Raw genomic sequence first — 24453 nt, 5'->3', positions numbered from 1 at the left:
GGGATGACTACATGTGTTTCATGATAACCTTGCAGCTTTGGACTTTTGAGTTTCTATCTCCTGTTCTTTTTTCTGTTTCTATCCTCTTGGTGCCTTTTGCTTACTTTGACATTTTCTTTTTGCTTCTTGCCTCTTCTGCTCCATATATTTTTCTCTTTGCCACCAATATGCAGTTTTTATTACTGCTTCTATTTCTTTTCTGGTAGAGAGAGGTCAAACATAAAATCAATGAGCTGCTTCTCAGCCAAAAATAAACCTGTAAGTGTTGATGTCTTTCACTCTAGTCCACAATTTTATTCTCAAGTACAGTACATGGACTATTTAGTGTCTTACACCTGGAAATGTGAGCTGCTGAGAACCAAAAAAGTATATCCTCATCTTGCGAGACAGCATAGTTAAAAATACAGGCTCTAGTTTAAAGCCAGACTGATTTGGATTCAGATCCTGGCTTTGCATCTTGTTTAGCTATGTTACATTGGAACAAATTCCTCTAAGCTTCCATTTCTTCATCTGTACAATGGGAATGATACTTTTGGGGTTGTTGAGAGGATTAAATATAAGATAATACATGGATGGCTCTTAAACACAGTAAGTGGAAACTATTATCTTGAAAGCCATCAAGCCTTCACAGAAATAATGTACACACCACCTCCCCCACCAAAAATTAAAAAAAAAAAATCAGAGAAAGCAACAAAGCGTTTAACCCATTGTGTGTGGGACTAAGCATCTTTTTGTATCATTTAGGATTTGGGAAACCTCCTCAACAAAGTTAGGAGATTAAATTGGAGTCTAAATCTTAATTCAGTGGGCATATTCAGTGTGTGATGATGGTTAAAGTCTAGGATACTACTGATGGTTCATCTCATAGATGGAAAAGGAAGATGGATGCTTATCGCCAAACTTACAACAGATTTTGTCTGACAGCAGGACATAAGTAAAAGGCAAGAATTTGAACTGACTGCAGTTTTGGTTTGTTGGACAAATTCAGATATTTGCTTTTAAATATGAATCCAATGTAATAAAAACATGTTGGGTTTTTACAGTGTTTAACCCTAAGGTGATTTTGAAGAAGTAGAATTTTAACTTGAAGAGAAGCATCAGAAATTTAAGACCCCCTTTCCTTGTATTTGTTGTTCAGAAAGAAAATCTAAATCTTTACACTACATTTTAATACATTTTAATGTAAGCACACTTCATTGGCTTTCCTTCATGTTAAGAGAAAAAATATTTCTGATGTGTTAAATAAACCTTTGGAGATAAATTAGCAGCATGACTTAATTTACCCATTGCTATCAGTCACCTTCAGACAACAGCAAAAAACAAAAAAAATACCATAAACTCATTATTGTTGATAAGGATGTTGTCACTTAGGCTTTCCAACACTTCTTTCCTGAGCTCTAACCTGTGTGCACACGCACACACACACTCATGCTGCTGGAAGTTTGGTGAACCACACTGGGTTGGTAATCAGAAAGTAACTGGAATTTTTAAGTAAGTAGTTGAGGAGTTCCTATTCCCCTTGTCATCCCATCAATCAGAGGTGAGATCTGGTGCCTATCCAAACCCTACCTTGATGGATTGAACCAGTATTAGGGTTATTCATCCTGTTCAGCAGTTACTGAGTACCTACCATGTATTTATGTAGTAAAAGGAAAACTTGTAGATATCACCTCTTCTAATATAGCATCATTGGGGTTTTGGCAGGGGAGCACAGGTTATTTTTCATTTTTTACATGCAAATATAGTGGCTCAGTAGGGCTCCCCTGGTGGCCCAGATGCTAAAGAATCCACCTGCAATGTGGGAGACCCAGGTTCAATCCCTGGGTTGGGAAAATCCCCTGGAGAAGAGAATGGCAACCCATTCCAGTATCCTTGCCTGGAAAATTCCATGGACAGAGGAGCCTGGTGGGCTGTAGTCCACAGTGCACGGGGTCGCAAAGAATCAGCCACGACTTCACACACACACACACACACACACACAGTGGGTCAGTAGAACCAATTTGACAGTCCAGAAACAAGCCCTAACACACACACACACACACACACACACACACACACACACACACACACACACACACACACACACACACACACACACACACACACACACACACACACACACACACACAGTGGGTCAGTAGAACCAATTTGACAGTCCAGAAACAAGCCCTAACACACACACACACACACACACACACACACACACACACACACACACACACACACACACAGTGGGTCAGTAGAACCAATTTGACAGTCCAGAAACAAGCCCTAACTTATATGCAAACTAAGGGAAATGGAAAGGATTTTTTAGTAATCTAGGTATTGGAGAAACCCTCTGTGAGGGGAAAAAAAAAAATAGATTGACCTATCTTACACTCTCTAATGTAAGTTTACATAAACGTATACATATCTGGAATTGACACATTGTATACTTTAAATGTCTGACAATTTTACTTGTCAATTATATATTGATTTTTTTAAATAATTCTAAAATAAAAATAATTTCCAAAATAGAAAAAATAAGTTCTATGTGTACATCTATGTGTATATAAATACACATATATATTCAAGATTCTTAGGTATGTGTTTTTTTTAACTTTTATAAAGTCATTCAGTTAAAATAATACATAAGTAAATATCCAAATTTCTAGATGAAAATGCTTAGCATAAATGGAAGAAATCACAAAGATTGATGGATTTGTTATGTTAGAAATGTAAACCTTCACTAAATCAACAACTTCACCTAACGCTAATCCTACTTACTTTCAAATGAGCCAGAATTAAAAGAAATTTATACCTTTATGTGTTTTTGCCATATAATGCCAAAAAGACAGCTTTGGTTCCGAAATTTGTGGAGTTTTTTTTTCCACATTTGATTTGTATATGGGAGCTCATATTCAGGAAATTTTATAATTGAAGTATCTTCAAATAAATAATGTGTAATAAGTTAATATGTAAATAAGCCCACCAAACAACATGTGTTGAATTCTACGAATGATATAGCTACTAATAATGATATTATTGATAGTCTACTAATAAAAAACTAAGATCATGGCATCTGGTCCCATCACTTCATGGCAGATAGGCGGGGAAACAATGGAAACAGTGAGAGACTTTATTTCCTTGGGCTCCAAAATCACTATGGATGGTGACTGTAGCCATGAAATTAAAAGACGCTTGCTCCTTGGAAGAAAAGCCATGACAAACCTAGACAGTGTATTAAAAAGCAGAGACATTACTTGATTGACAAAAGTCCAAAAGTCAAAGCTTTGGTTTTTTCCAGTAGTCATGTATGGATGTGAGAGTTGGACCATAAAGAAAGCTGAGCACCAAAGAATCAATGCTTTTGAACTGTGGTGCTGGGGAAAACTCCTCAGAGTCCCTTGGACTGTAAGGAGATCAAACCAGTCAATCCTAAAGGAAATCAGTCCTGAATATTCATTGAAGGACTGATGCTGAAGCTGAAGCTCCAATACTTTGGCCACCTGATGTGAAGAACTGAGTCATTGGAAAAGATCCTGATGCTGGGAAACATTGAAGGCAGGAGAAGGGGATGACAGAGGATGAGATGGTTGGTTGGTATCACCGACTCGATGGACATGAGTTTGAGTAAACTCCAGGAGTTAGTAATGGACAAGGAGGCCTGGCGTGCTGCAGTCCATGGGGTTGCAAAAAGTCGGACAGGACTGAGCGACTGGACTGAACTGAATGATATAGCAGATGCCATATAATCAAGAACTGAAAGAGATCACATTTGGCTAAGTTACAGAGCTCAGTTCATTTTCAGTTTCTTTTGAAAGGGTCACTCTGGGTGAGGCAGCTGAGCAGACCACAGCAGCTCTTCTTCAGCCTAGTTATTTTTAACTAGGAGACCAGGTAACTGCAATAGGTACCTGTTATTATAATGGATTAGTTAGGAGCAGTGAGCCATTGCTTAGCTTCTTTTCAGTTGAGGGAGGGAGTGCTCAGCCAGTTTAATCACTAGCATTGGAGGGAAAAGAATGTAATGGGAGCTTTTAAGAGGACTATATGAGAAGGACAAATGACCTAAAGGTTTATAAGCTGCTTTGGCAGTGATAACTGAGAGTGAAGGCCTGGTTAAAAGTGTGTCACCTATGTTCGCCAGACATCAACACTATAGTTTTCTACAGATGCTCCCCTCTCGGGGAGGAAGTGGAAACTGGTTTCTCTTCACATATTATGTGTTAGCTCTCTCACCTTACTCTCTGATTAACCACTGCCATCACCACAATCCCACCATCCTCAGCTTTCTGCATGCTAGGAGTTCGGTTATTCAAATTAAAAAAAAAAATTTATAACATGCAATCTTAGAGCTCAGTCACTCTCCATCATTATACCCCATATTACATGAGACACTGAAGTCTGTACAGAACGCACACCATAGCTGTTCCTGGACAGGGCTTCTGTCTGGGCATATCAGATGCCTGTAGTCTTGGGGAACTACTACATGTACATTCAACAATAACTTCAAGCCAATTTTTTAAAAAATTATTACTAATCTTTAATGAACCCCTTGTATCCTTAGGCAGGTTAGAATATTTTTTACCTACTCTTGTTATTTCTGTGATCTCTTAACATTGCTAGAGGCTGGTGATAATGTCCTCTGTTTTATATTAAGAGTTCTATCCCTTCATTCTAAATTATATGCTTCCCGAAATCAGAGACTGAAAATTATACAATCCCACTTCTCCACCCCAAACACATACAAATAGTACAATGTTTTGAATAAATAGTTCTTTGTAGGATAAGAAACCATTACGGGGTTTGAGTTGTCTGTGACTTAAATTTATTAGCAGTGTCCAGGATGTCCCACTATCCTGGACACTGTATACAAGCCAAAGGGCAATAAAATTGGTAGAGGAGCCATCAAGTTGTTAATGAGTCATAAATTACCTCTTACTCTTTATAATGTAAAAGGAAACTTGAGTTATAAAAGACAATCTGGTTCTAGCACCATCTAGAGGAAGGCATAGAAATGGTTAACAGATTTTACTATAGCACCATATCAGTTCACTTAAATCCAAATACCACATCCTTCCTATCTCTCCTTTTGCACTAAATATGTCATGATATAATAAGGTATAATTCATTTGGCCATTCAACCAAACTTTACTCTCTTTTCATCAGCTCCTGGCTGATAGTATGTTATCTTTTTGTGTGTTTATCTGTTCCAGCTGGATTGTAAGACAGGATAGGGACCCTGGCTTAAAAAAAAAAAAAAAATGTGGAATCTGTCAGTTTTCGTGTGCAGGCTCTTGATTACAGCATGTGGGGTCTAGTTCCTTGACCATGGATTGATCCTGCACCCCTTGTGTGGGAGCACAGAGTCTCAGCCACTGGGCCACCAGGGAAGTCCCTATAACCTACTTTAATGTATTAGTACACTAATCAGTAATTAACAAGAATTTTTTTAGCATGAAATATTAGACTTTTTCAGATCTTCTTCCTGCTCTTCGACACGTAGCCTCAGCTTATTATCACATGGCTTCACTCTTCCTTATGTGTTCAAGCTCATCCCAGATCCTCTTAAAAGTTAAAAATCCTACCTATTCTTCTCTGATCTGTCTATACCACAGTATGTGTAGCATATTTTTTAAAATAATGATTTGATATATATTCATTTTCCCTCCCCCCAAACAGAATAAAATTTTCAGTTAAGTTTCAAATCTCCACTAGCACTTGGCATAATGATGAAGTATAATAAGTAATGTATATTTGCTGGCTCATTGCATGAAAGCAGTGTTTGAGGCATATTCGTCTGAGAGCAGTTTACTGGCTGGATTGACAGAGAGAATTAAAGATTGGAGTTAGAAGCATAATTCAAAGTCTGTTAGAATAATCTAGAGGTAAGTTAATGAGGACTTGGATTCTGATGGTTGTGGTTGGGGATGGGGAAGAAGATACTATTCAGAGAGAGTTCAAAGGCCGAATAGACAGGCCGTGGTGACTGGCTTGTATCCAAATGCCACAGAAAGCCAGCTCTGCTTCCTCTTTTTACTGCCAATCCCTTTTCATTTTGCCCCAAATTTCATGCTTTCTTTAGAGATCATCAGTTGCCTCTCTTTAGGGTCCTGAATTCTCATAACTTAGGAGGATTCCAACTGGGCAAGTGGATCCCCACAAGGCAAAACTGACAATAGTGGTAGAACTGGCTGGTCCCCAAGTTTCTGTCGCCCAGCATGAAGATAGCTGCAACTTAGTTAACATCTCCATAAAAAGGCAGAAGTAAAATAATGCTTGGGTTGTATGCCTTAAGTCAGCAGTCCTTAAAAATTATTGAGGAACTCTAAGAGCTTTTGTTTAATATCTATTGATATTATTGTTATTGACATTTGCCATGGTAGAAATTAAAACAGAATCTGTTAAAAATATATTTATTAATCTTTTTTTAAAAAATAATAAACCTGTTACATGTTAACATATTTATGAAAAATAACTATAGTTTATAAAACAAAAACTTAGTAAAAAGAGTAGCATTATTTTACATTTTTACAGATCTTTTTAATGTCTGGCTTAATGGGAGACACTCTGGATTCTGATATGTACTTCTGTATCCAATCTGTCGAAATATCATGTCATGCCTCCTCTGGAATTGAGAAGTTACCATAGAGATTGTGTGGTCTGCAAAGGGTAAAATAATTTGCTATGGGTTCCTGACATTAAAGGTTTATAAACCTCTGATCTACACCTTCTGGCCTGCCCTGATCTCTGACCTCATTTCTTCCCACTCTTCTTCTTACTCCACTTTAGTCTCATTCTACTTTGCTCTTCCTGAAAACATGCCAAGCACATTCTCACTACAGTGCCTTTGTACCTGCTTTCTCCTCTGCTTCAAGTGTTCCTCCTTCTAATTTCCTCATGGCTCACTCACTCAGGTTTCTCTTGCTTGCATGTCACCTTCTCAGTAAGGCTTCTCTTGACTGCTCACTGTACAACAGCAACATCCCATTCCTCACATTCTTTATTCTTTTGCTCCTTTTCATCTTTCTCCATAGGGCTTACTCTATCTAACATATATTTACTTGTTCTCTGTCTCCCGTCACTTGAATGTAAGTTGTATAAGAGCAAGAGCTGTCAATTCTGTGCATTGCTGTATCCCAGATACTCTGAGCCAAAGTAGATATTCATTTGTTGAAGGGAGCGACGGAGGTAGGTAGGAGGGAAAGGGAGATTTGCATGCTAATCTGGACTTCCCTGGTGGCTTAGACAGTAAAGCATCTGCCTATAGTGTGGGAGACCTGGGTTCAATCCCTGGGTTGGGAAGATCTCCTGGAGAACGAAATGGCAACCCACTCCAGTATTCTTGCCTAGAAAATCCCAAGGACGGAGGAGCCTGGTAGGCTACAGTCCATGGGGTCGCAAAGGGTCGATACTTCCCATAATGCCTGGCAAATAACAGAAGCTCAGTAAGTATTTGCTCCATGAAGGAATAAGTTAATTCTTTGTTGACTTAGGATAAAATACTATCATAGGTTTTCTGTTGTTATATAACAAATTATTCCCAAAATGTAAGGATCTAAAACTTAAAACTTTCTGTGGGTCAGCAATTCAAGAATGGCTTAAGTAGCTGGTTCTGTCTCAAGGTTGCTCATGAAATTGTGGTCAAAATGTCAGCTGGACTGCTATCATCTGAAAGCTTATTTGAGGATCACTTCCAAGTTGGCTCACTCACACGGCTGTTAGCAGAAGGCCTTAGTCTCTGGCTTCATGCACCTCTCCATAGGGTAGGCTACTTCAGTGTCCGTATGACATGGTAGATAACTTCCTCAAGAGAAGTAATCCAAGAAGAAAAACATTGCCTTTTATCATCTAGTCCGAGAAGGCTACGTCCACCACATTCTTGTTTGTTATAAGCAGGTAGCTAAATGTAACCCATACTCAAGGTGAGGAGAATTAGACCTCTCTTTTTTTTCCCCATGATATATATTTTTTTAATTGAAGGAAAATTGCTTTACAGTGTTGTGATGGTTTCTGCCATACAACAATGAAAAGAAGCCATAATTATACATATATCACCTTCCTCTAGAGCCTCCATCCTCTCCCTCCATCCCACCCCACTAGAGCATCGCAGAGCATCTATCTGGACTCCCTGTGTTACATAACGACTTCTCACCAGCTATCTATGTTACACATGGTAGTGTATCATCCCATTCTTTCCCCCAGTGTGTCCACAAGTCTGTTCTCTGTATCTACATCTCCATTCCTTCCCTGCAAATAGGTTGATGAATAACATTTTTTCTAGATTCCATATATATGCATTAATATATGATATTTGTTTTTCTCTTTCTGACTTACTTCACTCTCTATAACAGGCTCTAGGTTCATCCACTTCAGTAGAACTGATTCAAATTTGTTCTTTTTTATGGCTGAGTAATATTCCATTGTATATATGTACCACATCTTCTTTATCCATTCGTCTGTCGATGGACACCTAGGTTGCTTCCATGTCCTAGCTATTGTAAATAGTGCTGTTGTGAACATTGGGTTACATGTTAGACTTCTCCTTTTTGAAGGGAAGAATATCAAAGAATTTGTGGTCATACTTTAAAGCTTCCACAGTCACTCTGATACTCTGAATTGAATAAAGAGACATTTCCCATTTACAGAAAGTGAGACAGATTTCAGAGATGGTGTCATCCTGCCACTTATTTGCCCTTTTCAAGTATATTATTGCCTGTGCTCTTTCCTAAAGGGATAAAAATGTTAACATTTTTGAAATAGTCCTACCAAAATTAATGGCTATTTTTACCTTTTTTTGAATTGGTAACACATGTATATGGTACAAAAATTCAACAGTAAAATGAATATACAATGAAAAACAAGTTTCTTTACCCTGAATTCCAGCCACCCAGTTTCCCTCTGTAGGGGAGACCACTAATACTAGTTTATTTATCCTTTCAGAGACCTTCCATGCACTTATAAACAGATATTTATATGTTTGTTTGTTTTTTACACAGTGGTAGCATACTGTAATTACTGTTGTGTATCTTACTTTTCTTTTTCATTTGCCTGTATATCTCAGACTTTGTTCCACATCAGTCTGTTTAATAGTTGCTTTGTTCTTTTTAATAGCTGCATAGCATTCCATCGTGTGGATGTTCAAAAATGTATTTAATTGCTTCTTCATTGAAGCACATTTAGTTAGTTTCCCATCATTTGCTATTGTAAACACTGCTGCAGCAAGTACCTTGTTCATTTTGTACACTGAGAATATTTGCGGATAAATACCTTCAAGTGGATTTGTTGGGTCAAAGAGTATATGTTTTTTGAAAGATAATGCCAGATTGCCACCAGGGGCTGAACCAGCTTTATATACCCACCAACAACAATATGAATTTCAAGTCATGTCCATCAAGTCAGTGCTGCCATCCAACTATCTCATCCTCTGTTGTCCCCTTCTCTTCCTGCCTTCAATCTTTCCCAGCATCAGGGTCTTTTCCAGTGAGTCAGCTCTTTGCATCAGGTGGCCAAAAAAGTATTGGAGCTTCAGCTTCAGCATCAGTCCTTCCAATGAATATTCAGGACTGATTTCCTTTAGGACTGACTGGTTTGATCTCTTTGCTGTCCAAGGGACTCTGAAGAGTCTTCTCTAACACCACAGTTCAAAGGCATCAATTCTTTGGAGCTCAGCCTTCTTTATGGTCCAACTCTCACATCCATACATGACTACTGGAAAAACCATAGCTTTTACTATATAGACCTTTGTCAGCAAAGTGATGTCTCTGCTTTTAATACGCCGTCTAGGTTTGTCATAGCTTTTCTTCCAAGGAGCAAGCATCTTTTAATTTCATGGTTGCAGTCATCATCCGCAGCGATTTTGGAGCCCAAGAAAATAAAGTCTATCACTATTTTCAGTGTCAGAGGTTGGGTCATAGGGTAGATTATGTTTAGCTTTATAAGATCTGCTTAGAAATACATGAGTTTGGTAGAAATAAAATAGCTTTCCAGAGTGCTTTTACCAATATATACTCTCACTCAGATAAAATTTTTTTCTACCAGGTAAATCATATCTGAAATGACATGCCTTGTATTTCTTGCCTTGTATTTTCTTTAGCTTAAGTCTTTCATCATTGGTAAAAGTCCATAGGAAATAATATTTTATTAGCCATTTATACTTTTAATTGCTTGAGTTTCACAGCCTTTCACAGAATCACAGAATTTTAGAGGTCTAGTCCAACAAAGGAAGATAAAGTAGCTTGCCCAGAATCATACAGTTGGTTACTAACCCAGTTGAGTACAGTACATGCTTATTCAACTCACAAAATAAACCATTACTGTACTCAAACACTAGTAAGACTCCCACTATGTATAAGAATGGAACTACTTGTAAGTTTTTCTTTTATTGACTTAAATAAAACTGCCAAATATTGCTCCAGCAAAGAAGGGTTCATTCAGGACAGAGAAATGCAGTTTGGGGTCTGCAACTGTGATGAGCCACATGCAAGTTCCCATATGGCAAGGGAAGGAAAACACTTTTATAGATGGGAAATGGAAGTTGGGGAGCTAAAGAAAACAAAGAAACCCTGATTGAGTCCTTGCCAGGAAAGAAAAGGATACATTCTTCTTCCTGTTGGGCTCTGCTGTTATCACAGGGCATAAGAGCGCCTTCAAGTCTCGCAGCTCTACTTAGGTTTTTGTTTATTAATTTTTTACACATCCCCCCTCCCTCTTAAGCAAAATCTTTCTCTGAAAGTATCACTGACCAAAAGTCAGTTTAGCTAGTTGGAGTAGGTTTTTGTCTCTCAGTGCCAGGAAGGACCTTTCCTGGGTGTAAGGTCTACCGCCAGAGGGAAAGTACAGATTAGAAACCTATCTGAGGTTACATCCTAGTGACAAGGGAGGGTAGAAGGGAGAATTCTCAATCACTTCTTATTTAAAGTCCATATGTTATCAAGATCTTAAACATTCCAGATCATCTGAAGTGTTATGTCAAATAATCAGAGGTTCGGCAATAAACTTACAATAGGGCTGGTCCAGGTATCTTGGGAAAGTTGGCTTAGTGGATGTTATTGCTTCATTTCTGGGAAATCTTCATTTTCAGATAACCAGATACTGTGAGGTCCTCAGGGTTTGCTGCTTTCTTTATTTGTATCACATGACTCCCCAAGAGTCTGTTCCTTGGAGTTAGGTGGTACAGGAGTTGGTGGTGCCTGATAGGGGCCTTTACAATGAGGTATAGGAGAGTTCAGGAGAAGGAAAAGCGTGGTTATTTTTAATAGAAGCAGTTAGGCCTCTGCAATATTGGAGTATCTCTCCTTTTATTACTTGTGGGTCAAAAGAAGCAGGAGCCAAGTGCATCAGACATCTTATTACTATCTCAAAGGGTGAGAGTTTATGACTTCTAAAAGGGGTAGACCTGAAATTTGGAAGGACTAACAACAACAGTTTTAGCCTAGGTATTTGGAGGGCCTCCACCAATCTTGCAAATTGAATCTTTTTTAAAAAATATGTGTGTGTCCGAGGAAACCAGAATTGAAAGAGACGCGTGTACCCCAATGTTCATCGCAGCACTGTTTACAATAGCCAGGACATGGAAGCAACCTAGATGTCCATCAGCAGACGAATGGATAAGGAAGCTGTGGTACATATACACAATGGAATATTACTCAGCCATTAAAAAAAAATACATTTGAATCAGTTCTATTGAGATGGATGAAACTGGAGCCCATTATACAGAGTGAAGTAAGCCAGAAAGAAAAACACCAATACAGTATACTAATGCATATATATATGGAATTTGAAAGATGGTAATGATAACCCTATATGCGAGACAGAATAAGAGACACAGATGCATAGAACAGTCTTATGGACTCTGAGGGAGAAGGCGAGGGTGGGACGTTCTGGGACAATAGCATTGAAACACGTATATTATCATATGTGAAACAGAACACCATTCCAGGTTCGATGCGTGAGACAAATGCTCAGGGCCGGGGCAATGGGATGACCCAGAGGGATGGGATGGGGAGGGATGTGGGAGGGGGGTTCAGGATGGGGAACGCATGTAAACCCATGGCTGATTCGGTCTTAGTTGCAGCACAGGGATCTCTGATCTTCATTGTGGCATGCAGGGTTTAGTTGCGACACAGGGAATCTAGTTCCCTGAACAGGGATCGAACCTGGGCCCCCTGCATTGGGAGCAAGGAGTCTCAGCCTCTGGACCACCAGGAGGCATGCATGAGTGCTCAGTTGCTCAGTCGTTTATAACCTCATTTATGACCTCATGAACTGTAGCCCACCATACTCCTCTGTCTATGGGATTTCCCAGGCAAGGATACTGAAGTGGGTTGCCATGCCCTCCTCCAGGGGATCTTCCTGACCCAGGGATCAAACCCACATCTCTTGCTTCTCCTGCATTGGCAGGTGAGTTCATTACTACTGGCCACCTGGGAGGCCCTAGTTAGAGAGCTAAAGGTGCCTAAAGTACTTAAATTTGTAACAATTTCTTTTCCAATGTCCTGACTCTTTGCAATAGTAGCAGAAACTGGGGACATTTGGGTTTCGTTCAGGAGCCTTCATTTGCTGGATTTGAAGATTAAGAATTTTGGTGGTCTCCCATTTAGTCTTTTATTTAGCATGCAAGAGAGCTAGTTTGTCAGATTAAATCTCAAGTGGACACAGTTTCCCATTCTATTATGGTCCTTTTTACTAGAAGGGAAAGCTCCCAGTTCAGCTCATTAATAAACACAGAGTTGAAAATTTCTCAGGTGGCATCAACATGTGAAGGAAGACCAGAATTTTTTTTTTAATTTGAATTTGACTTAATATTTATGAACAGGTTCACCAGATTTTTCTGTGCAAACCTGAATTTTGTTTCAATTAACAGGCTTTGAAAAAGCCCTAGGAATTGCTCAGTGAAGTTGCTTAGCAATAGCTCAAACCTGATCATATAGTAAGTTAGTGGGCTGGTCTCCCAGTTGTAATTCTAGAGACATTTCAGGATTTTCCCAATTAGAAGTTTTCCTCCAGTGCTGGGCCTGGCCTTCAGCAACGTGTATATGAACTAGCTAATTTAAGCCAGGGAAACCTGTTTGGTAAATTTGAGTGATTATATTCCTCAGCAAATCTGTGAGGATCTTCCGTTACTTTGGGAAAATCTTTGACAATGGCTTACAGTTCAGTATAAGGGAATATAAGAAATTAGAAGTTTAACCTCTGAATCCTCCTCAGAAGGCTTAATTTTAAAGGAACAGGTTTTAACAAGTTGAGAAGAACAGGGAACTGGGAGAATTTCAGAGATGGGCTAAGTTCCAGGAGAAAATCTGTATGAGGGAACTGAGGGCATGGAGGAGGCATAGGCAGTATAGAAGGGAGGCGTGGAGGCAGAGTCTGGCCACAGGAAGCCAAAGGAAAGAGACAAGATGGTGCTGAAGGTGGAGGAAAAAGGTTGGTGCTGGAAACAGAAGTTTGAGTCATTAGATATGAAGAAATAACAGCAAAAGTTACTGAAGAAAAACAAGCAGAACAGCAGGAAGAAAATCAGGCCAGAGTAGTGTCCTTATCCTGAAGGCCAAATGAACAAAATGTTTCAAGAAGGAGATGGTGAAAGACTTCCCTGGTGGCTCAGTGGTAAACAATCTGCCTGCTAATGCAGGAGACATGGGTTTGATCCCTGGAAGATGCCAAGGAGCAACTAAGCCCGTGTGCCACAGCTATTAAGACTGCGAGCCCTAGAGCCTGTGCTCTCCAAGAGAAGCCACCGTAAGGAACCTGCACCCGACAACGAAGAGTAGACCCAGCTCTCTGCAACTAGAAAAAGCCTGAGCAGCAGTGAAGACCGAGCATAGTCAAAAAATAAAAGTTTAATAAAGAAGGAGAGTGGTCAACTGAGATGGTTAGATGACATCACCTATTCAATGGACATGAACTAGGGCAAACTCCAGGAGATGGTGAGTGACAGGGAGGCCTGGCATGCTGCAGTCCATGAGGTCACAAAGATTCGGACACAACTTGGTGACTGAACAACAACAGCTGAGCATGAGGCTACTAGATCCCTGAGAGAAAGAATGTACTTAGTGGAAATGGTAACAATTAGGGCTCTGGAGGTAAAATTTACTTTTTCGACTCTTGCGCTAGTATCAGTTTTGACTGCACAACTGCTTTGAACTGTCCTCTGAAAGAAAGTAGTGCTTCTTTGGCATCAAGTTGTCTTAACACTGCACTCCTGTGACTTGGGGGAACCTCACTGCTGCCTCATACCTAAGTCATTTCCCCTTTACTGTGTTCCCTTGTTGATCACCTTTAAGAAGGGAGAATACTCAAAACTTGATAATGGTTTATTGAGATTATGTCTGTGAGGCCCATGGTAAATATGCAGATAACCACCTAGAGAAACACAAAGCACTACTTTTACTTCTACTTTTAGCATTATTATTATCTTTAAATATGCCAAGTGTTTCCTTATTTTGTGAACACTTATTCAAAATAGGGAACTTTCTCAAATGAAAACCAATTTTTCTCTTTCTCTTCAGCCTCCTTGCTGCCCTATAGTTAGCCCCTAATAGTGAAACTAGGTCTGTTAAGTGTTATTTTCTGCTTTTTCCTTCCTGTTCTCTTATTCGCCCAGCTGTCTCAAGCCGGAACCTTGTAGGAAGAGAGTTATATTTCAGAAAACTGTTTGCTCTGACATTTAAACAAGCTTCCATTTTGTTTTTCCATATTAGAATTTTTTCTCTTCCCCTCTTCCACTTCCAGCACTCTGTCTGACCTGTCATCTTTTCAGCTCATAAATTATTGTTAAGGTTTGCAGATTATACCAGAGGAAGGAGACAGATTTATAAACCTGTGTTCCTGGCCAGCTGTTTAAAGAGGAGGAATAACATTCTTCTTCTTATTGTATACCTGCTCTCTGTATACATCTGTGCTCATCTGCCCTTGTTAATGAGGCACCTACTTCAAAGTCTTACCTTGTCTAGAAATAAATGGATTCTGCTCCTATTCAAATTGGTTATCCGGTAATCAGAGCAGGTTATCACTGGGAGGAGACATCCATATGAATTCACTTTGCTAACAGCCATAGAGAATTTAGCCCAATTGCTTTCTTAGGAGGTCTATCTGTGTGTACACACACACACACACACACACACACACACACCTGAATCACTTTGCTCTACACTTGGAACTAACATAACATTGTAAATTATACCTCAGTTTAAAAAATAAATACATGAGGGAAAAAAAAAGAAAATGGTAAAAAAAAAAAAAAATCCAATTGACTAAACCAAAGTTCTTTCCTGCCCTGATTTCATTAGATTGAGACTTTCTGTTAGGATAATCTTTTTTTTTTTCAGCTCCCTTGTCTGATATGGTTTTATGATAGAGCATTCTAAAATCTGATTCCAAAGAGAACAGGGGCATTAAAAAAGTACCCTTGATAAGGAATGACTGTTACTTACAGTCATTTAAATTTTTAAAAAACTCAATACATTGGATAAATTCTATCCTGTATGTTGTAGTCAAAGAAAAAAATATAAGTTGCAAGAATCAAAAACAAAGAGAAAAGAATATGAGAGATCAGTATGAATCCTAGGGAAAAAAAAAATGAAAGAAATGGCAGAAATTTAGAACACAATAGTAAAAGTGAAAATTTCCTAGAAGATGAAGGAAATCCCTTAGCATCAAAAGACAAAGAAATGGGAAATAGGTTGGAAAGATAAGAGGATTAGTCTAGAAGGTCCAAATAGTTCCAGTAAGCAAGAACAAGCAACAAGTATAACTAATAAGACAGAAAATTAATAAGGATGTACAAGATTTGAAAAACATTATCAGTCAACTTGATCTATATAGACTACCCAGCAACTGCAGAATATACATTTTGAAATATTCTTTTCAAGTGCACATGGGATATTCTTCAAGATAGGCTGTATTTTATACCTAAATTGATTCTCAATAAATTTAAGAGGATTGAAATCATATATAGTATGTTTTCTAACTACAGTAGAATTATATTAGAAATCAGAAACAAAGAGATAGTTGGAAAATTCCCAGGTATTTGAAAATTTGACAACACTCTTCTAAATAAACCCAGAATTTAAAAAAAAAGAAAGGGAAACTAGAAAATGTTTTGACCTGAATGATAATAAAAACATATTAAAACTTGTGAAATGCAACTAAAGTGGGCTACTAGGGTAATTTATACCTTCAGTGTCAGTGCTTATATTAGAAAAGAAAAAAGATCTAAAACAGGTGTTGGCGAACATTTTCTATAAAGGGCCAAATAGTAAATATTTTAGGCTTTGAGAGCCATATAGCCTCTATGACACACACTGAGCTCTGTCTGCCCTGAGGCGTGAAATCAGGCATAGACAGTGGGTAAATGAATAAATGTGGCTATGTTCCAATAAAACTTTTATTTCTGAACAATATCTGAATTTCATATAATTTCAGATGACATAAAATATTATTCTCATTATCATTTTTTTCTACCACTAAAAATGTAAAAACCATTCTTAGCTTGTTAAAGATACCTTTAAAATATTTCATGGTAGAATGTTCATGGCCTTGTGGTAAGACATAAAAAGCACAAACCATAAAGGAAAAGCTTAATATATTTTACTTCATTAAATATAAAACTAACCAAAAATAATTTAGAATTAAGGCAAAACAAACAAACAAAAAGTCCATGTCAGGGAATTCCATGGAGGTCCAGTGGTTAGTACTCCACTCTCGCTGACAAGGGCCCACGTTCAATCCCTGGTTGGGAAACTTAAGAAATCATTAAGCCATGCAGTGTGGCCAAGGGAAAAAAACAAACAAACAAAAAAAGGTCCATGTCAGACATTTTATACCATGTTAAATTCCAGATGGATGAAAGAGTCGAATATAAAAATTCAAACCATAAAAATACTAGGAGAAGCCATAAGAAAAAAAAACCGTCAATGAAGTGATGGACTGGGGGAAGCCTTTTGAAATACGACAAAAATTCTGAAGCCATAAAAGACTGATAAATCAAACAACCTAAAAGTAAGGAATTTCTACATAGCAATAACCACCATTAACAAATAACAAATATTTGTTTCTGCGACCCCATGGACTGCAGCACGCCAGGCTTCCCTGTCCATCAGCAACTCCCGGAGCTTGCTCAAACTCAGGTCCATTGAGTCAGTGATGCCATCCAACCATCTTATCCTCTGTCATCCCCTTCTCATCCTGCCTTTAATCTTTCCCAGCATCAGGGTCTTTTCCAATGAGTCAGTTCTTCACATCAGGTGGCCAAAGTATTGGAGCTTCAGCATCAGTCCTTCCAATGAATATTCAGGACTGATTTCCTTTAGGACTGACTGGTTGGATCTCCTTGCTGTACAAGGGACTCTCAAGAGTCTTCTCTAACACCACAGTTCAAAAGCATTAATTCTTTGGCACTCAGCTTTCTTTATGGTCCAGCTCTCACATCCATACATGACTATTGGAGAAACCTGGATGGACCTTTGTCAGTAAAGTAATGTCTCTGCTTTTTAATACACTGTCTAGGTTTGTCATAGCTTTTCTTCCAAGGAGCAAGTGTCTTTTAATTTCATGGCTACAGTCACCATCTGCACTGATTTTGGAGCCCAAGAAAATAAAGTCTCTCACTGTTTCCATTGTTTCCCCATCTATTTGCCATGAAGTGATGGGACCAGATGTCATGATCTTCGTTTTTTGAATGTTGAGTTTTAAGCCAACTTTTTCACTCTCCTGTTTCACTTTCATCAAGAGACTCTTTAGTTCCTTATTTCTTTCTGCTATAAGGGTGGTATCATCTGCATATCTGAGGTTATTGCTATTTCTCCCAGCGATCTTGATTCCAGCTTGTGTTTCTTCCAGCCCAGCATTTCTCATGATGTACTCTGCATATAAGTTAAATAAGTAGGGTGACAATATACAGCCTTGACGTACTCCTTTTCCTATTTGGAACCAGTCTGTTGTTCCATGCCCAGTTCTAACTGTTGCTTCCTGACCTGCATACAGGTTTCTCAAGAGACAGGTCAGATGGTCTGGTATTCCCATCTCTTTCAGAATTTTCCACAGTTTATTGTGATCCACACAGTCAAAGGCTTTGGCATAGACAATAAAGCAGAAATAGATGTTTTTCTGGAACTCTCTTGCTTTTCCGATGATCCAGCGGATGTTGGCAATTTGATCTCTGGTTCCTCTGCCTTTTCTAAAACCAGCTTGAACATCTGGAAGTTCACGGTTCATGTATAGCTGAAGCCTGGGTTGGAGAATTTTGAGCATTACTTTACTAGCTTGTGAGATGAATGCAATTGTGTGGTAGTTTGAGCATTCTTTGGCATTGCCTTTCTTTGGGATTGGAATGAAAACTGACCTTTTCCAGTCCTGTGGCCACTGCTGAGTTTTCCAGACTTGCTGGCATATCAAGTGCAGCACTTTCACAGCATCATCTTTCAGGATTTGAAATAGCTCAACTGGAATTCCATCACCTCCACTAGCTTTGTTCGTAGTGATGCTTTCTAAGGCCCACTTGACTTCACATTCCAGGATGTCGGGCTCTAGGTGAGTGATCACACCATCGTGATTATCTGGGTGAAGATCTTTTTTGTATAGTTCTTCTGTGTATTCTTGCCACCTCTTCTTAATATCTTCTGCTTCTGTTAGGTCCATACCATTTCTGTCCTTTATTGAGCCCATCTTTGCATGAAATGTTCCCTTGGTATCTCTAATTTTCTTGAAGAGATCTCTAGTCTTTGCCATTCTGTTGTTTTCCTCTATTTCTTTGCATTGATTGCTGAGGAAGGCTTTCTTATCTCTCCTTGCTATTCTTTGGAACTCTGCATTCAGATGGGAATATCTTTCCTTTTCTCCTTTGCTTTTTGCTTCTCTTCTTTTCACAGCTATTTGTAAGGCCTCCTCAGACAGCCATTTTGCTTTTTTGCATTTCTTTTCCATGGGGATGGTCTTGATCCCTGTCTCCTGTACAGTGTCACGAACCTCTGTCCATAGTTCATCAGGCACTCTGTCTATCAGATCTAGTCCCTTAAATCTATTTCTCACTTCCACTGTATAATCAGAAGGGATTTGATTTAGGTCATACCTGAATGGTCTAGTGGTTTTCCCTACTTTCTTCAGTTTAAGTCTGAATTTGGCAATAAGGAGTTCATGATCTGAGCCACAGTCCGTTCCCAGTCTTGTTTTTGATGACTGTATAGAGCTTCTCCATCTTTGGCTGCAAAGAATATAATCAGTCTGATTTCGGTGTTGACCATCTGGTGATGTCCATGTGTAGAGTCTTCTCTTGTGTTGTTGGAAGAGGGTGTTTGCTATGACCAGTGCGTTCTCTTGGCAAAACTCTATTAGCCTTTGCCCTGCTTCATTCTGTACTCCCAAGGCCAAATTTGCCTGTTACTCCAGGTGTTTCCTGACTTCCTACTTTTGCATTCCAGTCCCCTATAATGAAAATAAGCAGGGTGCTAATATACAGCCTTGACATACACCTTTCCCAATTTTGAACCAGTCCGTTGTTCCATGTCCAGTTCTAACTATTGCTTCTTGACCTGCATACAGGTTTCTCGGGAGGCAGGTAAAGTGGTCTGGTATTCCCATCTCTTTAAGAATTTTCCATAGTTAACAGTCACAAATAAGAAAAGACTATATAATTCAGTAGAAAAATGAGCAAAGGATATGAACAGACAGTTCACTAGAAAGAAAATACAGATGTTTCATGCTGGTATCTTGAAATGAAATAATATACAAACTGATAATAAGAAACATGACATTAAAAGTACGTAAAACACTATTTGTCTCCTCTCAGATTGGCAAAACCAAAAAGTTTGAGAACACTATTGCCAAAGGGAAAGAATAACAAGTATTCTCATGCACTAATGGGTTTATAAATTAGTACATCCTCTTTGAGGACAAATTGGAAGTATTTATGAAAAATACAAATACAAATACTCTGTGAGTAGCAGTTTTACTTATAGGAATTTACCTTACAAATATATTCTATAATATGTAACATAAAGCATGTGTACAAGATTAGTTATTCAGCGTTATTTGTAGTAGCAGAAGAGTGAAGCCACCCAAATGTCCATCAACAGGGAAGTGGTCAAATCAATGACGGTACAGTTTGAAATCATGCATATGCAGCCATTGAAAAGAATGAAGTAGTTCTATGTGTGATCATATAGGATGATCCAAAATATATGGTTACATGGAAATGTGCATAATGTTGGTGTACACTGCTACCATTTGAGGAAGAATATATAAACACATTTGCTTATAAATATATAAAATACCTCTGGAGGATACATGGATACCCATTGATGTTTCTGAGTAGGGTACCTGAGAAGCTGAAGAGTAGTGACAGGAGGAACACTTCATTTTATCCTGGGGTTTGTTTGCTTTTTTTTTTTGCTACCTTTTAAATTTTGGAATGTGGCTGTATTATTTATTCAAACCATTTTAAAATAAAATGAACATGTCAGGAATGTTCATTATCATGTCATTTAGGGTGAAAATGTGCAAGAAACATCTAGATTTCCATCAATAGGATGTATAAATTGTGGTCGAGTCATGCAGTGACATACTTGAGCACCATTAAAACAAATGGGTTAAGCTCTTCATGTCAACATTGATATATCTCAAATTTGTAATGTTAAGTTAGAGAGGTAAGTTATACAACCAGCATGATCCCATCATTGGCAGGTTTGAAAATATAGTAAACAATGCTTTTCAGCTATGATATTTTGTTCTTTAAAAAAGAAATTTTTTACAAGTATAGCATAAAATCTTATAAATCCATTGGGCTGCTACATGGGTACATGAGCTTTTTAAGTTAACCTTTGTATTTTTTAGTGTATTTGAAATGCTGCATAGTTTTTTTAAAAGTTAGGAAAATGTACTTTAACTAGACCATGGAATCTTTGCCAATGTTCCCCATCCTAAGGGCCCCTGGTAGTGCTGTAGGCAGTTCCTGTGGAACTATTCCAGCCTAATGCTGTTAGGCCCGTTGGGACATAGAGCACCCCCTAAACCCTCCTACGGAGCTAGAATGCTACTCAGACGGAAAATACTCTTCTCAGTGGCCAACAGCGTTTCTTTTGTGTAATTCTGAGTCTTCTTGTCTTTCAGGGATGTTAGTGGTGAATGTAACATGGAGGAACAAGACTTATGTAGGTACACTTCTTGACTGCACACGGCATGACTGGGCACCCCCGAGGTAAGCACGCTACAGCTTTTTTTCTATGTTAGTCTGAACCACCCTTATCAGTGATCCCTCATACCATTATCTTGTTAGAGTTGGATAGCTTTTAAAGGACACTCAGCTTTTAAAAGACAGTATGGTATAAAAACAAAGGAACACATCATATTCATCTGGCATTCAAGAAGAAGAAATCAGTTAGGTGTTGGTTTGGGTAGGAATGGTGAGGAGATCCTGTTTAAGCCTTTATCTCGAATGACTGAATTCCGGCTTCTACCTAAAGTCACCTCGAGACCAAGGTCAGAATCTGACTGTGGGTGAACAAGCATTCGTTGATGATGTTTTTTGATAGTAGCTATCTCTCAGAAGTTAAAACTCAAGAACATTTTCAGTTTCATGAACTCCATTAGACAATTTGGATTTCACAAAGACCTTTCAAGTTGCAGTTGGCCATAAGACTGATATTTCAGTGAATTTCGTCTTACAGCTAGTTCCTAATATTAATTTCCAGTTCATCAGGGTTGGGGGAACCCCGATCTTGGGGAATAATTTATAGCTAGCATGCAGGTAACATCCTAGAAGCTCACCAGTAATGTAGTTAGCATGTTTTCAGAAGTTTCTTTAACAAATGATATTTGTTGAAAATGATAGTTACCATCTGGACAGTTCTTCTGGAGGCTGCAGCTAACCTGGTTTGAAGGTGGCTTCTTAATAATATCTTGTTGTGTTTGTCATTTGCCAAGGTTCTGTGACTCTCCCACCAGTGACTTGGAAATGCGCAATGGTCGGGGTAGAGGCAAACGCATGCGTCCAAACAGTAACACGCCTGTCAATGAGACAGCCACAGCCTCCGACAGCAAAGGGACCAGCAGCAGCAGCAAAACCCGAGCAGGAGCCAATAGCAAAGGCCGTCGGGGCAGCCAGAATTCTTCAGAACATCGCCCACCAGCCAGTAGCACCTCTGAGGACGTCAAGGCCAGCCCTTCCTCAGCTAATAAGCGGAAAAACAAACCCCTTTCAGACATGGAGCTGAATTCTAGCTCAGAGGACTCCAAAGGGAGCAAACGTGTCCGTACGAATTCCATGGGCTCAGCCACTGGCCCCCTTCCTGGGACCAAGGTGGAACCCACTGTTCTAGACAGAAATTGTCCTTCCCCAGTCCTGATTGATTGTCCCCACCCAAACTGCAACAAAAAGTACAAGCACATCAATGGACTTAAGTACCACCAAGCTCATGCCCATACAGATGACGACAGCAAGCCAGAAGCAGATGGAGACAGTGAGTACGGAGAGGAGCCCACCCTCCATGCAGATCTCGGGAGCTGCAATGGCGCATCTGTCTCACAGAAGGGTTCCCTGTCCCCTGCCCGCTCAGCTACCCCCAAAGTTCGGCTCGTGGAGCCCCATAGCCCTTCTCCTTCAAGCAAATTCAGCACAAAAGGCCTCTGTAAGAAAAAGTTGAGTGGAGAAGGGGACACAGATCTCGGGGCCTTATCCAATGATGGCTCTGATGATGGACCCTCAGTAATGGATGAAACAAGCAATGATGCTTTTGATTCTTTGGAAAGGAAGTGTATGGAAAAGGAAAAATGTAAAAAGCCCTCTAGTTTGAAACCTGAAAAGATTCCTTCCAAAAGTTTAAAGTCAGCCCGGCCCATCGCCCCTGCCATTCCCCCACAGCAAATTTATACCTTCCAGACAGCCACCTTCACGGCAGCAAGCCCAGGCTCCTCCTCAGGCTTGACCACCACCGTGGTCCAGGCCATGCCCAGCAGCCCCCAACTGAAGCCCATTCAGCCCAAGCCCACTGTGATGGGAGAACCTTTCACAGTCAACCCTGCCTTGACTCCAGCCAAGGACAAGAAAAAGAAAGAGAAAAAAAAGAAGGAATCTTCAAAGGAACTTGAAAGTCCTCTGACCCCTGGGAAGGTATGTCGAGCAGAAGAAGGCAAAAGCCCATTCAGGGAATCATCAGGAGATGGGATGAAGATGGAGGGCCTCCTGAATGGCTCCTCAGACCCCCACCAGAGCCGACTGGCCAGCATCAAGGCAGAAGCTGACAAGATCTACAGCTTCACAGACAATGCTCCCAGCCCTTCAATTGGAGGCAGTAGCCGCCTAGATAGCACTACCCCTACCCAGCCCATGACACCATTACACGTAGTGACCCAGAATGGAGCTGAAGCCAGCTCAGTCAAAACCAACAGCCCTGCATACTCTGACATTTCTGATGCTGGGGAGGATGGAGAGGGCAAAGTGGACAGCGTCAAATCCAAGGACCCCGAACAGCTGGTCAAGGAAGGAGCCAAGAAAACTCTTTTCCCCCCTCAGCCACAAAGCAAAGACTCACCATATTACCAAGGCTTTGAAAGTTACTACTCTCCAAGCTACGCACAGTCCAGCCCAGGGGCTCTGAACCCCAGCAGCCAGGCAGGAGTGGAGAGCCAGGCTCTGAAGACAAAAAAGGATGAGGAACCTGAGAGCATAGAGGGAAAAGTGAAGAATGATGTCTGTGAGGAAAAGAAGCCGGAGCTGAGCAGTTCCAGCCAGCAACCCTCCGTCATTCAGCAGCGTCCCAACATGTACATGCAGTCCCTGTACTACAACCAGTATGCCTATGTGCCCCCCTACGGCTACAGCGACCAGAGCTACCACACCCACCTCCTGAGCACCAACTCTGCTTACCGACAGCAGTACGAAGAGCAGCAGAAACGGCAGAGCTTGGAGCAGCAGCAGCGAGGACTGGACAAGAAGGCTGAGATGGGCCTGAAGGAGCGGGAGGCAGCACTCAAGGAAGACTGGAAGCAAAAGCCGTCAATTCCACCAACTCTTACCAAGGCCCCCAGCCTCACGGACCTGGTGAAGTCAGGACCCAGCAAGACGAAGGAGCCAGGGGTGGATCCTGCCAAGTCAGTCATTATTCCCAAGTTAGATGACTCTTCCAAACTCCCCAGCCAGGCCCCAGAAGGACTTAAAGTAAAGCTGAGTGAGGCCAGCCACCTAGGCAAGGAGGCTTCTGAGGCCAAGACAGGTGCTGACTGTGGCCGACAGGCAGAGGTGGATCCAATACTCTGGTACCGACAGGTAACTGTTCTGGAAGGAAATGGAAATACTGTTGGATAGTCTTTCTTTCTTCCTCATAAATCAGGGCCATCCTTCTGTAAGGAATCAACATAGTACAGATAGCAGGAGAAGTCTATAATGTTAGGGATTCTTTACCTTTTTAAATCATTTTAATGTTTTTTTAAAAGCACTTTTTACACCAGTGAAAGAGGTTTTTCCCATTTAACAAGAGA

General features: G+C 40.0%; 1 protein-coding gene and 1 non-coding gene across 9 annotated transcripts in view; both read left to right on the top strand.

The window, feature by feature from the left end:
- Window positions 1-24453, top strand: part of ZNF609 (zinc finger protein 609) — a 190727-nt gene that overhangs the window by 162261 nt on the left and 4013 nt on the right. For all 8 annotated transcript variants that reach the window (XM_081507349.1, XM_081507347.1, XM_081507346.1 and 5 more), the window contains 2 exons: window positions 21088-21175; window positions 21901-24241. In XM_081507349.1, the coding sequence (XP_081363475.1) occupies window positions 21088-21175; window positions 21901-24241 (2429 nt within the window). The remainder of the gene's footprint in view (window positions 1-21087; window positions 21176-21900; window positions 24242-24453) is intronic.
- Window positions 1185-1312, top strand: LOC145515993 (small nucleolar RNA SNORA19). Its single transcript, XR_014061180.1, has one exon. It is a non-coding gene; the product is annotated as a small nucleolar RNA SNORA19 (small nucleolar RNA).

Source organism: Giraffa tippelskirchi, chromosome 7, assembly GCF_054371585.1.
Source record: "Giraffa tippelskirchi isolate mGirTip1 chromosome 7, T2T-mGirTip1v1.2.pri, whole genome shotgun sequence".
Lineage (NCBI taxonomy): Eukaryota > Metazoa > Chordata > Mammalia > Artiodactyla > Giraffidae > Giraffa > Giraffa tippelskirchi.
The sequence above is the reverse complement of the archived record's forward strand: the minus strand, read 5'-3'. Positions and strand labels throughout refer to the sequence as shown.